Source organism: Typopeltis vanoorti, chromosome 22 (assembly GCF_054136105.1).
Source record: "Typopeltis vanoorti isolate ZY-2024b chromosome 22, IOZ_Tvanoo_1.0, whole genome shotgun sequence".
NCBI classification, from domain to species: Eukaryota; Metazoa; Arthropoda; class Arachnida; order Uropygi; family Thelyphonidae; genus Typopeltis; species Typopeltis vanoorti.
The window spans coordinates 89,640,173-89,657,324 of NC_143570.1; the positions used below are offsets into that span (position 1 = coordinate 89,640,173).

Sequence of the window (17,152 nt, forward strand, 5' to 3'; positions counted from 1 at the left end):
CTTAGGCAACCTAGGCAAAACATATGATTTAATCAACTTTATAATATAATTATTATGTTTATTAGCAAAACAAGTGTTCTCTGCCAGGTTGGCAGCAAAACACCCCAGAGGAAGACCAAGACATAGGTGGATTGATACGGTACAAAGTGCCTTAGATGATAGAAATATAAGATCTGATAATGTTGGAGTCTTGACAAGTAACAGACTGATTTGGAGGAAAATTATAGATAGGAAGTTAGTAATGATGTAATTTTTTTCATGTAGTACTATCATATCCTGTACACCCCTTGAGGGTACATGGCAGGAATTTGATGATGATGTTTATTATACTTCAGTGCTTAGGGACATAGGTTTGCTTCTAGTGATGGTATTGGTTTTAAACTTGGATCAATTAGGAAACTTTGTTTATGAAGATGAAAATAAATGAATACACTCAATGAAGAAAAAAATATAAACCGAATAACATAATAAATACTACAAGGGAAAAAAATATATATACAGTAAAACCCCATTTTTACGTTCATGCAATTTAAGTTTTCCTGCCATTTACGTCATTTTCCATTAGTCCCATCTTAAGGCCTATTCTTATGATATATTGTTTTCCCACCATCAACAACTCAATGTGGACGTTATTTCCCATGATTTGCTTTTTTTTCTTGGGTGGCAATACTGATTTTCAAATCGATTTCCTCTCATTCAATTCGATTTCTGCAAAAATTTGCACATTTTGTTTCCAGATGGCATTGCTTTTGGGTGTAGTTTCATTTCCACCATCACAGTGACTTGCATGCTTGCAGCAGTGATGTAGTGATGAGCGATATACCGTGATTTTTCAATCACAGTACAAATTGATATTGCAGAATTTCTGCTACGTAATTTAGTGTGTGATAGTTGCTTTCAAGTTGCGGTGGTGGATGATTCATTTTAGTAATGTGGAGAAAAAAAGACTGAAAATATATTTCGCTAGAAGAAAAGATGGCAATTCTGCGACGTGTGCATGCCGGACACACTTGTGCATTTAGCAAAAGATCATGGACTCTCTGTGTCCACTTTGAACACGATAGTAAAATACAGGTCAAACATTGAACTCAATGCAAAGCAATCTGGCGCTATGTCAAAAAAAACGAAAATATATCCGGACATAGACATATGATGAATTGGATAAACCTGTGGCAGAGTGGTTTGTTTCTACGAGAGCATCGGGTATTCCAGTTGATGGTACTATACTCCGAGCGAAAGCACTTGAATTTGCTGCGAGGTTGGGGATTAATGATTTTACTGCGCGTCAAATGGATGGATATATATAAATGGATATATATATATATATATATATATATATATATATGAAAAAGCTTTAATGACTGATACCGAGAGATAAAAAGATGACATGATATATTTGAAAAGATACTACTAGTTTCGTTGAATTGATCAACATCTTCAGGTATCACAATCAAAGAAGTATATAAAGAATTACAGAGACTTAAAATTGTAATAACAGAACAAGTACAAAAAGACAGTAGCGTGTTTGAAAACTTTTGTACTTGTTCTGTTATTACAGTTTTAAATCTGTAATTCTTTATATACTTCTTTGATTGTGATACCTGAAGATGTTGATCAATTCAATGAAACTAGTAAACCAGTAGTATCTTTTCAAATATATCATGTCATCTTTTTATCTCTTGGTATCAGTCATTAAAGCTTTTTTCATATCATTCCAACCGAGTAAAAATGAATTCTGAAAAAAAAAAATATATATATATATACATACATACATACAAGAATACCTTGTATAACGTGGTTTTGGGCTAACGCGGTTTTTATTATTACACTTATCATTATTAGATTAACATTGTCAACACTGACCTACGACTCCCGGGCGCCGCAAGTGACAGTCGAGAGCCACATTTATGCAGTAGTTATTCGATTGGCTCTCACATAGACGCGTTCTTTCCCCATGGCATTTCATTATTTACGTTAATATTAGTATTTAATATTTTTTTATTATTTAAGTATGAGTGAAAAGAGACAAAACAAAGAAGACATTGGAGTAACAAAAAAACGTAAGTGGTTGACATTAGAGAAGAAACTTGAAATTATAAAATGTCACGGGAATGGCGCTTCGTTTGCTAAAATAGCACATGAGAATTGAATGAATGAGTCATCTGTACGAACAATTATTCAGAGGCAAAGAAAAGATTAAACAACATGGAATGAGCACCGCTTCTTATATGTCAAAAGTGATCAAGAGAACTCGATCTTCTACAATGGAAAATATGGAACACCTTCTAATGATGTGGATTGAAGATTGTAATCAGAAAAAGATTCCTCTGAGTCAAATGTAATCCAGGCAAAAGCAACAAGTCTATATGACAAAATAAAAGAAAATGAAAGCGAAAATGAAGGAGGTACAACCAGTGAAACTTTTATAGCAAGTCGCGAGTGGTTCTACAATTTCAAAATGCGTATGGGACTCCATAACGTAAGAATCCCAGGTGAAAGCGCAAGTGCTGACACTAAAACTGCAGAATTATTTCTCAATGAATTGAAAGAGCTTATTGAGAAGGAATGCTACACAGATGATCAAATTTTTAACACTGACGAGACTGGCTTGTTCTGGAAAAGAATGCCATTGCACACATTTCTAGCAGAGAAGGAAAAAACACAAGCTGGGTATAAAGTGTCAAAAGACCGATTGACACTTTTACTAGGAGGTAATGCATTAGATGATTTAAAATTGAAGCCACTGTTAGTGAATAGAGCGGAAAACCTAAGAGCTCTTAAGGGCTTTACAAAAAACAATTTACCTGTTCATTTGGTGCTCGAATAAAAAAGTGTGGGTGACTTGTTCAATTTTTTTCGAAGACTGGTTTAAAACTTGTTTTTACCCTGAAGTTAAAAGCTATTGTAAAAAGAATGATATTCCTTTCAAAATTTTGCTTTTATTAGACAATGCACCAGGCCATCCAACTCTATTGACTGACTTATATGAAAATGTCAAGATTCATTTTTTCCCTCCAAACACAACATAAATTCTGCAGCTAATGGATCAAAGCGTTATCTCCACTTTCAAGGCTAACTATTTAAGACGAAATTTTGCTCAAGCTATTAAAGCTGCAGCAGAAGATTCTTGGTCTTTGAGTGAATTTTGGAAGAAATTTAACATAAAAGATGGCATTTGAAAATATTTATGAATTTTGGCAAGAAGTGACTCAAAGCAACATAAGAGCCATATGGCATAATATCTTGCCACATTGTTCAAAGGACTTTGTTATTACCTTTGCAACACAGAAAGAGGAAATCTCAACAGAAATTGTGATTTCTGTGAGATTTCAAACAAATGGGCAACAGATGGGCAAAGATCTTGGTTTTACAAGTTTAGATTGCAACAATGTGAACGAATGTATTGATTCTCATTCAAATGATCTATGATGAAACCCTTTTGGAGTTGGAACAACAAAGAGCCTATGAAGAAGACGAAGATGAGCCCACTGATGTCATGGTTGAAGAATTTTCCTTTTCTGACCTTTCAACTTTTGTGAGAAAAATCGACGAAGCTTCTAACTTTCTCATAAATGCCGACCCGAATTTGGAAAGAAGCATCAAAGTGAGACAAAGTCTCAATAATGCCATCAAATGCTACAGAGATCTAGTACTTGAAGAGACAAAGAAGACAAGGATGGTTCAACGAACACTAAAAGACTACTTTAGTAAAAAGTAAATTACTGTATGCTAAAATTGAAGCAATATTTGTTTTGTTTTCTACAACTTTTATATCAGTTTAAAAGGATTTTATTTGTTATTTAGTTAATAAAAATACAATTTTTTTTTCATTTTTAAACATTTTTATTATCCTAAATTTTTGTAATAAATAAGTTAAATTGAAAACCTTTATAAATAGACTTCGAACAACGTGGTTTTACATAGCGCGGACGCTTCTTGGAACCAATTAACCGCGCTATACAAGATATTCCTGTATATATATTTTTTTTCCCTTGTAGTATTTATAATGTTATTTAATTTATATATATATTTTTTTTTCATTGAATGTATTCATTTATCTTCACCTTCATAAACAAAGTTTCCTAATTGCTCCAAGTTTATAACAAATACCACCACTGGTGTTTGCCTAAGCACCCAAGTATAATAATTATAATAATTATGTTATAAAAGTGATTAAACCATATGTATTGTTTCATATAATGATTAAAATACACACATAAGGAAACACACATCTGTTGTGCATGTGTGTGTGTATACACACACACACACACACACACACACACACAACAGATTTAACTGTATTGTGAATTTGTTTCAAAACTTAAAAATTAGGAAGTCTTCATGATGGGGATTATACTTCAAATTGGTAAGATGCTTTGATTATTTGATAAATGGATTCTTGATCTGTAGCAATATTAAAAATTATTTACAGTATATCAAAATACACATGGGGTCAATTAAGGTCAAAGCTCAGTAACTGGGATGAGACCTTTCATCTAGCTTTTTAAGGAATGCAGAGAACTGACTGAAGCTTCTGACTTGATGTTCAATCCTCACCTTCTTAAGGTGCACATTAGTAGGTATCTAATTGTGAGCAAAAAACAATGGGCTGGCAATTTGGAATTTAGTCGAACAAATTCTTATTGGCTTAAAAATAAAATGATGGTACAAAATAACAGAATTTCTTGCTGGCTGGGGGTTGTGTTGCCCAGTTAAACAAGGCCACTGCTGTTTTCATCAGGGAACCAGTGCGGTTTCAAAGTAGTTACTTTGAAAGATTGTTAAATGAAATATGCAGTAAATGCATGATGGTAGAAAATTCCCAAAAGAAATGCAATCAGGAGTACATATCAATACTTGAAGTAAAAAATAGCCATCAAAAACTTGAAATGTAGAAGAGTAGCTGGAGTAGATTATATTTGACCAGAGATACTCAAATATGGAGGTATAAAAGTAATACAGTTACTATGATGCATAATTCAGAAGCCCTGGGCACACTGTCAAATTCCAGATGAGTGGAATAGCATTCTATAGTATCCATCTATAAAATGAGGAATTAAGCTGAGCATGAGAATTACAGAGGAAATTTCTCGCTGAGTATTCTTGGTAAAATTTATGCAAGCATACTTGAGAAAAAGCCAAGAAAAATGTCGAAGGGAATCTTGGAGAACAAGCTGAGTTCGTACGAATTTAGGTTGTTGGAATCAGATTTTTAATTTAAGCCAAATAGTTGAGAAATCATGACAATATAACAAGGACCTGTATTTGAATTTTGTAGATATAGAAAAGGCATATGACAAAGTACCAAGTGAAAAAAAATGTTCAAAACACTATAACTATATGGAGTAAATAGTATGCTATATCAAACAATATATAGTCTATATCTGAGTTGTAAGTCAGCAGTTAGGATTGAAGTATTTACAGGAAGATGGTTTTGATATTAAATCAGGTGTGAGATAAGGATGCGTATATCTCCACAGTAATGTGACATTACTCATGCTATCAAAATTGGAAATATTTATTTCGGCTGTTTACTTTATGCAAAGATGATGCTATACTCCTAAACAAATCTGGTAGAAGTCTGCAGGATTCTCTGACTACAACCTTTCATGAGTAGGAGTCAAAAGAAAAAAAAAAAACAATTTCAGGATAACTTATACCAAATCTTAATCCTTCATACAGATATGTCAGACTCTAGCGATGAATTTCTGAACATTGTTACAATTACAGACATAGAATTAAGGCCATACAAGAAGATTGTTTGGTACTAAATCATTTGTAAGGTAAGAATGCACATTTACTCCACTGTTATTTATCATCTATATGGGTCATGTTATGAAGGAAAGTAGCATTAAGTCTGATATCAAAATTAGAAATGTTCAACTCAGCTCTTCATTAAATTATGCAAATGATGTTGTACTGCTTAAATAAATCCTGTATACATCTACAGGGTTACATAACTAAATTGAGTAACTACTGATAAATCATCATCAAATTCCTGACATGAACTCTCAGGATATATAGGATATTATGATAGTAGTATATGAAAGTTCAATGAAAGTGCAGATGACATTGTTCTTTTAGCAAAAAATAAAGATGCTCAGAAAATGCTAAATGACCTTGATAGAGAAAGAAGGGAAAAAAAGATTAATTTAACTAAACCAAAAACTGATGACAAAGTAAGTTTCATGGCTTATACACATAAGAGAAATTATATACAATTTATTCAAAAACTCCAATATATTTCATCCATATGTGGATATCATCAGGGCAATACAGTTAACTACGTTCAGAAGATGAATTAAAATAATGAGTCATAAATCATGCATATATATACAGGTGGTCCATGGGTTATGGACAACTCGAATTATGACATTCTGTACTTACGAACAATTCCATCCTCTCTAGCACCAGAATCTGATCCTGATTCTCCAGCACCATCTCCATTATCATCATCTGATTAATGTTAGCCTACCTTCTGTTTATGTTCTGTATGTTTGAATTAAAACAAAGAGCACAATAGTTTCTGTAACTTATTATTACATTACAGCAGTATTATTATTACTATTACAGTATTACACTGTATTATTATTGCCACATATGAGCCATTATAGTATTATTTTTATTATTACTGTATATGCGCTGTTCATCAGGGATCTGAGCTACATACAAATCAAACCTAAAGATTATCTCAGGAATGTATTTCATCCATAACCTGGGGACTGCCTGTATTAACTTGTGTCTCAGTCGCAATTGAAGTATATGATATTATGCTATTAGAGTTCAAAGAAACAATTGTAGTAAGTTGCATAGATTAAAAAAATTAAAATAATTATTAATTAAAAAAATAACTTAAGAGCAATTAATAGTGATAACTCCTCAAAACTTGGATATTGGCATACAATCTGATTGGTTCAGATTCATTCCACGTGTTTCAAGGAAGAGATGACCAAATTTGAACTTGCTGGAGTGAAGAAGTTTTGTCTAGTTCCAAAGAACTCTCTGCATTAAGAAATGCATGAACTGACCAGGGATTCTTACTAATATAAGTCCACACTTTTTTTTTTTTTGTGGTGCACCCTGTTAGCTATCTACCTGGATACTGAATTAATGAGGAAGAGCTGGCAATTTCGTTTTTAGCCGACCAAATTGTATTCTAGTTGCTTAAGCTACTATGTAAAATGATGGTACATCACGACAGAATTTCATAATGGCTGTGGCGTTGCCTGGTTAACAAAGCCCCCATTGTTTTTGTTAAGGAACTAGGGCAAACAGTGCAAACTCAGCTACTAGAAAAAATCCCGGAACCAATTGTAACTCAACTTCAGCAGAGGTCAAGATTGGTACCATCATCATACGAAGCATCAATGGAAAAGAATTGAAACTAGCAGAAGAATTGCATAAGCATCAGTTCGACATAGCAGACGTGACTGAAACAAAAAAAAGACAAAAATAGGTGAGATCTTTCTAAGCAACAAATGAAAGATGTTAAATTCAGGAAATAACAATCAGGGAAAAGATGAAATAACTATGTATATTCAACACAAAATAGTGGATATTGCCTGCCATTTATTGGCAGGCAATATTCATTAGAGTGATTGGGACAAATATCAGAATGGGGAACTGGACAGTGAGACTTATTTGTGCCTATGATCCTACATAAGGTTTTGCTAAGGAAGAAATAGAGGAATTTTTCAAGGCATTAGAGAAGACAGCTGACACAACGAAAAAGGAAAAGTTGGTCCTTGTTGGAGATCTAAACAGCAGAGTAGGAAATAATTTCCAGACATATAGAAATGTTCGGGGAAAATTTGGAGAAAAGAGCAAAGCTAATAATAATGGTAAGTGCCTGCTGGATTTCTGTTCAGCACATGGACTAGTTATTACCAACACCATGTTCTGGAGAGAAGATGCAAGAAATAAGAAAAGTCTCATTGACCAGGTTATAGTTGAGAGCAATGCCTTCCCACTGGTTCAAAGAGTATACAGAGGATTTGAAAGAGGAAGTGATCACTATTTAGTTTTCAGCAGGATAAAATTGAATTTCATATTGAAAAGAAGAGTGTGTAAGAAAGTTTTAAAATGAATTAAAGTTGAGCAGCTTTCAGAGGTGAACTACAGATCAAATACACAAATGTTATTCAAGAAAAACTAAAATTGTTTGAAAACAAGAACCAAACCTTGGAAGTAAGGACAGAAAAATCAGAATGCCATGGCAGACTTAAAAGAGAAAGTGAAGAAAAAGAAGAAATCATATTGAAAGTTCCTAGAAGGTGAGCTAGCTTGTGCTCTTAGAGAATACAGAGACAAATGTAAGAAAACAATGCATTGTGTAAAACTAGCTAAACAAAAGTCGTGGGAAGATGTCGGTAAGAAAATAAAAAAAAATGAAGGTTCAAAAATAATCTGAAAAAGCTTAGAAATGGAGAAAAGAGTATTGCAAAAGGAATCAGAGGTTATAAACATGACATGAAAATTGAAGATAAAGATATTCTAGATGTCTGGAGTAATTACTTTGAAAGATTGCTAAATAAAATAAGCACTGTCAGCATGGTAGTAGAAATGTCAGCACAAAAATGAAGTCAGGAATACTTACTTGAGGTAGAAAAAGACAGCTGGAGTAGATGAAATTCGACCAGAAATGTCAAATATAGAGTTAAAGAACTTTTACAGCTATTGCACTTCATAATTTAAAAGACCTGAACAGATGGTCAAATTCCACATCTATACACATCTATAAAAAGGAAAATAAAATAAAGGAGAATTTCAGATGTATTCCCCTACTGAATGTTCCTTGTGAGATTTATGCAGGTATGCTTGAGAAACAGCTAAGAAGCATTGTGGAAGGGAAACTTGGTGAAGAACAAGCTTGATTCAGGCCAAATAAAGATTGGTAGTATCAGATTTTCACTTTAAGACAAATAGTTGAGAAATCATGGGAATATAACAAGAATCTGTATTTAAGTTTTGTAGATCTGGAAAAGGCCTATGACACAGTGCCAAGAAGAAAGCTCTCCAAAATGCTACAGCTATATGTGGTAAATGAGACATTTTATAAGGCAATACTTGAGTTGTAATTTAGCAGGTACAATTAAAGGAGGCACAGGAAGATAGTTAAATCAGGTGTGAGACAAGGATGTGCATTATCCCCTCTCTTGTTCATCATCTAGATCAATCACATTATGAAGGAAAGTGATATTAAACCTGATTTCAAAATTGAAGATGTTAATCTCAGTTCTTTACTTTATGTAGATGATGTTTACTTTTGAATAATCCAGTACAAGTCTTCATGATTCCCTGACTAAATTGATAACTATTGTAATACATTTTTTTATGAAAATCAGCAATAAAAAAACAAACAAAGACAGTGAAAATAGTCAGAAACATTGAAAATTTCAACTGTATCCTGAATGGTGATCCTAAAGAACAAGTAAAGCATTTCAGCTATTTAGGTACAAATTTTAGTGAAGATGGCAAATTAAATATGGAAATAGACAACAGAATTAGTAAACCTGGTATGGTAGGAAGTCAACTGAATAAATTTATATGGAATAAGAAAGAAATTAGTTGAAACACTAAATTAGCTATATGCAAGACAGTCTTCAAACCAGTTTTAACTTATGGATCTGAGAGCTGAGCTAGAAATAAAACACTTGATCAAAGACTGGAGGCTACAGATATGAGAGTTCAGAGAAAGATTAGTGGAGTGATCAGATGCATCAATGGCAGTATTGTATTAAACATGAGAAAAGAACTTGCCATTGTTAGCATTCAGGAATGCGTTAGCAGAACTAATCTCGGATGGTATGGTCACTTAAACAGAATTTGGAGAGGAAAGATTAGTAAAATAAGTATTCTTTGTCATGTTAGCAGGAAAAAGACCAGAGGAATACCAAGAGGTGGATCGATACAGGAAAAATGCCTTGGAACATATTTCCATATGTCTTATATTTATTTAGCTGACTTCCTACCATACCAGCTTTATTAATTGTGTTGTCTATTCCCATATTTAATTTGCCATTTTTATTAAAAATTGTGATACCTAAATTTTATTTATTTATATAAATAAATTTTATAAATATATGTAGTATATTTATTCTAAATATATTACAGCAGTTATTCAGTTTGGTCAAGGAATCCTTCAGACTTGTCCTGGATTTATTTAGGAGTATAACATCATCTGCATAAAGTAAAGAGCTGAGGTTAACATCTCCAGTTTTGATATCAGTCTTAATACTGCTTTCCTTCATAATGTGATCCATATAGATAATGAATAACAGCAGACATAATGTACACCCTGATTGCACATCTGATTTAACATCAAACCATCTTCATGTATATCCTTCAATTCTAACTGTTGATTTTACAACTCAAATTGAGACTGTGTATTGTTGATATAATGTCCCATTTAGACCAATATAATGATGGTTATGTTGTTTTGAATAGTTTTCCTCTTGGCATCTTGTCATATGCTTTTTCCAGATCTACAAAACTTAAGCTTCTCGTCCACAATTTTTCTTAGCCATTTCTCAAGAATACTTGCATAAATCTTATCTGGAATACATAGTAGAGAAATTCCTCTGTAATTCTCACATTCGACTTTATTCTCTTTTTTATAGATGGCTACTATGAGCACTCTACTCTGATTATCTGCAATTTAATCCTCTGACCAGTCCTTCTGAATTATGCAGTGTAGCCACTGTAAAACTTTTCTATCTCCATATTTTAGCATTTCTGTTTGAATATCATATATTCCAGTTATTTTCCGCATTTCAGGTTACTACTATACTGTCACTGCTTGTTTCAATTAGCAATCTTTCAAAGTAATTCACCTCATTCATCAAGAATATCTTCATCCTCAGTTTTCATGTCTCTTTTATCATCTTTAATTCCTTTTACAGTACTCTTTCCTTCATTTCTCAGCCTTTCAATGGCCTCCGGAATATTTTACCACCTTCCTGATATTTATTTTCTCTGTTCTTACCAAAGTCTTCCCATGAATTTTGTTTAATTAGTTTTACACAATGCTTTGCTTTCTTACATTTTTCTCTGTATTCCTTACGAGCACAAGCTGATTTACTTGCCAAGAACTTTTGATATGCTATCTTATTTTCCTTGACTCCCTCCTTAACTTCCTGAGTTCACCATGAAGTTCTGATTTTTCTATCCTTGCAGATTTCCTCACCACATGCCTCTCTGGCTGAATCATTCAAGTTTTTCTTTAGTGTTTGCCACTAAATGCTCTGTAAAATCTCGATGTAGCTTAAAAATACCAAAGCGCTTTACATCAATTTTTTTACATAGGTCAAGTCCCATGAGAACTGTAAATAACCTTGTTTGTTTCTATGTATATTTTGCAAAATATTAATGTAGTTAACCCTGTGAAGTGAATGTATTTACTGTTTTAACATCAAAAACAAAGGCAATGCTTTCCCATCGGGGAACTTTGTATATAGTTATGTGTAAGAGCTCAGGAAAGTGGTTTACTAGTTTTGTATATAAGAGTTGCCTACAAGCTCTGCGCTGACACTTTTAAAGTTAGTGTCCAAGAGTGCTGCTAGGTTTAGTGAAGTTTCTGCGGCCCGAAAGGAGAAGCAAAGTATCAAAGAGGTCCGCTAGTTTTAGAGACAAGTGTCTGCGCCCGGCAAAATACGATCAAAAGAATGCACGAAGGAGAACAAAGAGCGGGTCAAACTTAAAGGAAGATGAAAGAGAAATGCGAAATTCTTCGGGGTTTACTTCCCTTAGTGCAAGGTCCCGAGATCAGAGAATAAAAGGAGACTGAGCCGAGCACGAGGGGCTTCCAGTCATCGCCAGAGAGAGAGAACAGATTCGGGACTCCATAAGAGAGTCAGTTGGCAGCAATTACAATCATTGGAGGTGGCAGTTAGAGCTATTGGAAACGACAGATGGAAAAGCCAGTCATCCAGGCCTTACAGCGAGCCCAAGCAGAGGAAATAAGGCAATGTAAATTACCCGAAGCAACTTCGCTCAGAAGATTTTCTTTTTCGCCGTAGGAGAACAACCTTTTCCAGTCTCAGTCCACGGCCCACTATTTTCCCAATGAAATACTGCTGAATGCCAGACATTCCTGAAGGAAACTCGAGATCTGAGATAAAAGAAAAGCCATAAGACTGTAGTGAAAGACTTTTGATTGAATGTGCGATGCAGAGTCTTTTTTAAGTTCAAACTTTTTGTATATTCTTTCTCATAGTAGGTAGTAGATGGACTTTTAAGAGATTGTTCAATAGTGATAAGAAGTGTCTTTAAGAGAATCAATTGGCATGTTGGAAGTTGATATAAAAATTAAACAGAGAGTTAGCTAACCTCTTTGCGAGTATACTAGAAGTTTAATAAGTTGGAATTGTAAGCAGAGAGTACATAAGGTTTTGAGTTAAAGAGATTATTTAATGTTGAAGTAAAAAGGTTCTAATTTTATGATGAAGATTTTATAAATGGATAGAGAAAGCAATCTCCCTATTGTTTAATTCATGCATTATATGTAAATAAATGTGTTTTAATTATTTGTTAAAAGAGTGCTGCCTGATCCTTTATTTTACAACTGCACTGTTCCTAAATAAATCGGACTTGTGAGCAGGAAACAACTAAGGCATTAAAAGCACAGTTTTATTACTTAAGAACCACGACTGTTTATGTAAACTTTGTTGAAGGAAGTTACACTAGTAAGAAAGAGAGAGATCTACCGGAAGTTTTATTGAGTCTTATGCCGAATATTTGATATACTGATGGCGCAGTCTGACAAATAAATTTTTCAGTGTTCATAGGCATACGAAAGGTGGATAAACATAATACGCAGTAGAGTAATTGCAAAAGGTTACGAGAGAGAAAGCACATACAGCTAAATAGAATAATGGTATATAAAGTATAGAGTAAAGACATTATAACTAATAGCAAGTAACAGCTTTACATTTACAGTTCCAATGTTTGGTTCTTGTTTTCAGACTCTTTCAGTTTTTCTTGAATAACATTTGTGTATTTGAGTCTACAGGTCATATCTGATAGCTGTTCAACTTTGATTTGTTTCAAAACTTTCTTATACACCTTTCTTTTCAATATGAAGTTCAATTCTATCTTTCTCAACACTAAATGGTGATCACTTCCTATTTCAAATCCTCTGTATGTTCTTGTGTCCTGAACCAGTGAACAAACATCACTATCAACAATAACATAGTTAATGAGACTTTGCTTATTCCTTGCATCTTCTCTCCATGTGAATTTGTGCACATTATTATGGATTATGGTGTTAGTAATAACTAGTCCATGTCCTGAGCAGAAATCTTGCAGTCATTTAACATTGTTGTTAGCTTTACTCTTTTCTCCAGATTTTCCCCAGAACATTTCTAAATGTCTGGTAATAATTTTCTACTCTGCTGTTTAGATCTCCAAGAAGGACCGACTGCCTTTTTCATTGTGTGAGCCCTGACTTCTAATGCATCAAAATATTCCTGCATTTCTTCTTTAGTAGTACCTTCTGTTGGACCATAAGCACAAATGTCTCATTGTCCAGTTCCCCATTTTGATATTAGTCCACATCACTGTACTCTGATATTACCTGCTTCTTATGTTGGTTATTCCAATCTTGATTTCTGCTGATGTTAAGTTTGTATGTGTTCTGAGATTTGTTCCAGTAGCTAACTGACATTTTGCTGTTTAAACAGGTGACACCCCAGATGGCATAAAATTCTGTCATGTTGTGTGCCCATTTTGAGTTATGGTTTAAACCAACAAGAATACAGTTTGGTTAGCTAAATCCCAAATTGCCAACCCATCCTCATTTGTTCAGTATCCGGTAGGTACCCAACAGGATGCACCATGAAAAGGTAAGGATTGGACATCAGATCAAAAGGCCATCTGGAGGTCTGCTCCCAGTTACCGAGCTGAAAGATTACATAAAAAAATTTCGTGAAGCCTACATTCATCATCCTAACCTGAACAGAAATAGCTTTCTTAAACTTTCCTGAGAAGTTAACTTACTCAGTATTCCTCATGACTGTGTTAAATAATTTATTGATCAATAATTTCACTGTCCTTCCCTTGAATTTTAATAGTTACAGATTGAGCTCTCCTTTCTTTTTGCAGTGAATATTACCTTTTGCACTATAATTTTTTGTCTTTTTAACTGTTCACACTGCAGAATAGTCTTCTTCGATGTAAATAGTTCAAATATTCTCTTATAAATATTTATTTCCGCCATAAGTGAATTTTCTTATTTTTTAATTAGAATATATGCTTGATCTGTTATTACAAAAATTATATTTTTTTCTAAACTCGTAGATAATAGGATAATCTTATTTTCATGATCTTACTTTCGAACTTATCATCACATTTTTATTTATTCATTTTATTTATTTTTATCATAGGATAAATCATTAATAAACGCTAATAAATCATTTGAAAGTGTATGTTAATATTCGGTTTTATTTGCTGGTTTAATCAACAGAATAATATATTTATGAGGATATTAGGAAAGAACTTGACATTGCCAGCATCCAGGAATGCGTTAGCAGAGCTAATCTCAGGTGGTATGGTCACTTAAATAGAATGGGAGAGGAAAGATTAACAAAACAAGTGTTCTCTGCCAGGTTGGCAGGAAAACGACCCAGAGGAAGACCAAGATATAGGTGGATTGATACGGTACAAAGTGCCTTAGACGATAGAAATATAAGATCTGATAATGTTGGAGTCTTGACAAGTAACAGACTGATTTGGAGGAAAATTATAGATAGGAAATTAGTAATGATGTAATTTTTTCATGTAGTACTGTCATATCCTGTACACCCCTTGAGGGTACATAGCAGGAATTTGATGATGATGATGATAATATATTTAAATTTTTTCACATAAATTGATTTAAGAGTATTTTACTTTTGTATATTTAATTTCCTATTCAGTTTTAATGCAGTGTATAGCAAAGCAAATAATTTTTTTTCAGCCTGTCTGTAGACCAGAACATATTCATGAATATAGACTTACAGCATATTCTCTATATGCAGCTGTATCAGTAGGTTTACAGACAAGTGATATTATTGAATACCTGAGAAGACTTAGCAAAACAACTATTCCAGATGGTATTGTTGATTTCATCAAGGTATGTATTTACACACATACAGGTAACTCCCAATTTATTTAGATTTGCTTTTACATAGTTGTTTTCCTGCCACTTATGCAAATATGTTACACGATTGTTTATACATTGCTACGTGCACATTACCCATCACCTTGTATCTGTGAGTTCAAATTTTGTTTCCAGTTTGAAGATAAACTTTAAAAACAGTGGTAAGAAATGACAGTTCAATACACTTCCATTGCTATTGTTTCCATGTATACACAATTAATTACAGGCTTAATTTGCACCCTTATTAACACATTGACTGCTATCGGCCTAATGTGCAAATTTGCTACTGGTGCCATGAGGTTATTGGTATTTTCTCTTTAAAAATATATAATTTGTGATAAATTTTTTACTTTGTCAGTTAAGTATTAACTTTTTTTTTTGGTAAAAACAGTTTTCAGAGCTTGATTATATTATTGGTTGAAAGATTCTACTGCCATGTGGGTATGGTGTGCAACTAGTATACTAATGTTTCGTAAGAAAAATATGATACAAAATAACTTATGGTTGGCATCTTAATATAGAGATGACCAACAACAAGTTACCTCATAGATGGGAAATTCCAGGCAAAAGAAAGTCACAACAATGAGGATATGCTGGCACATGAAAGCACATGTTGTTATCAATTTGGATACAAAGTTAAAAGACATACAAAAACTCGAGTCTTATTTTTCGGCAATGTTACATTGCCATCTTCTGGGAACATAAAACTATGATATGTTCATGCAGGCAGGCACAACATGCAAATGAGGTTGAAGAAGGCAACTGGCATTGGTCCTGGAGTCCTAAAGGTGTGCCCCAGTGAGCTTAAATTTTGTTGTCTTGGTTGTTGGGCTGATGTTACAAGCTTCCCAAATTTGGGACAGTCTTATGCAATCAGATATGTTGAGGTTTGGGAAGTTTTTCAGAGTTGGAAAAAGTTGGAATGTTGCAAGCTTCCCAAATTTGGGACAGTCTTATATAATCAAATTTGTTGAGGTTTGGGAAGTTTTTCAGAGTTGATTCAAGGAATAATCTTTCGTATTTGTACTTGCTGTGTAATGATGTACAGCTCTTATCCACTCCACCAAAGACCAGCCACTTCCCCTAGACCTACCTGGAGTATACTAGATCTCTTGCAGTTGCAAAATGTCCTACTACAGCCACAAAGTTTAAACCGGCAGGACAGCCAATACCAGGATATCTGAACGTGAGTACTACATCTGTTTCCACCAATACAGCCACTCAGGACTTGCTGATCATTCATTGGACATCCACCACAGAATATGCTGGAAGAAGGCCACTTTATTACACCACAGCAAGCACAAGGGACTCACATTGATGAGTACGGGCATTTCTCAGGGGCTCACATTAGTGATTACCGACATGGCAAACTTGAGATACCTGAGCTAGACCTGATCTTACTTCCTACCATATACACTTGGTATATCATGTCTGTAGACTGGTCTTCTACCCTTCTTTCCTCGTGGGATATTTTGCAGATCTTACTGAGAACCACTACAGGGAAGGGATAATGGCACTAGAGCATCGCTGGAATGTATTAGTCTTAAGGGAGATTTCTTGAAAAATATAAATAAGTTTGAAATTATAAATTAGTTTTTTCATTGTTAGGCTGAGAACTTTTCAGATCACCCTCATATAATGATTTAAAAATAATGAATACATTTTACAAAGATAAAAATATACATAAATATACATGATGTGCAAGAGGACAAAAATCAATAATAGACTACTTTATAGCAAATGAAAAAGCAGCAAACCTCTTCCTAGATGTTAAAGTCAGAAGAGGGCTAAAAATTGACACAGATCACTATTTAGTGCAAGCAAAACTAAGGTTTCCACCAAACTAGTTACAAAAAATACAAAAAAATAAACAGACTAGGGGAAACAAAATCTAATTACAAAGTAAGACTATTAAATGATTCAAGTATAAGAAATTTATACCAACAGAGGATTAATAACTACCTATGAAAAATACAAGAAAATGAAGACATTGAGAAAGAATGGAATAATATACAA

At 33.7% G+C, this 17,152-nt stretch overlaps 1 protein-coding gene across 1 annotated transcript in view; it reads left to right on the forward strand.

Annotated features, from left to right (window-relative positions):
- The window catches only part of hay (ATP-dependent DNA helicase hay), a 337,042-nt gene that overhangs the window by 45,360 nt on the left and 274,530 nt on the right, over positions 1-17,152 (forward strand). The window contains exon 5 of the mRNA XM_090412093.1: positions 14,954-15,109. Within this exon, the coding sequence (XP_090268219.1) occupies positions 14,954-15,109 (156 nt within the window). The remainder of the gene's footprint in view (positions 1-14,953; positions 15,110-17,152) is intronic.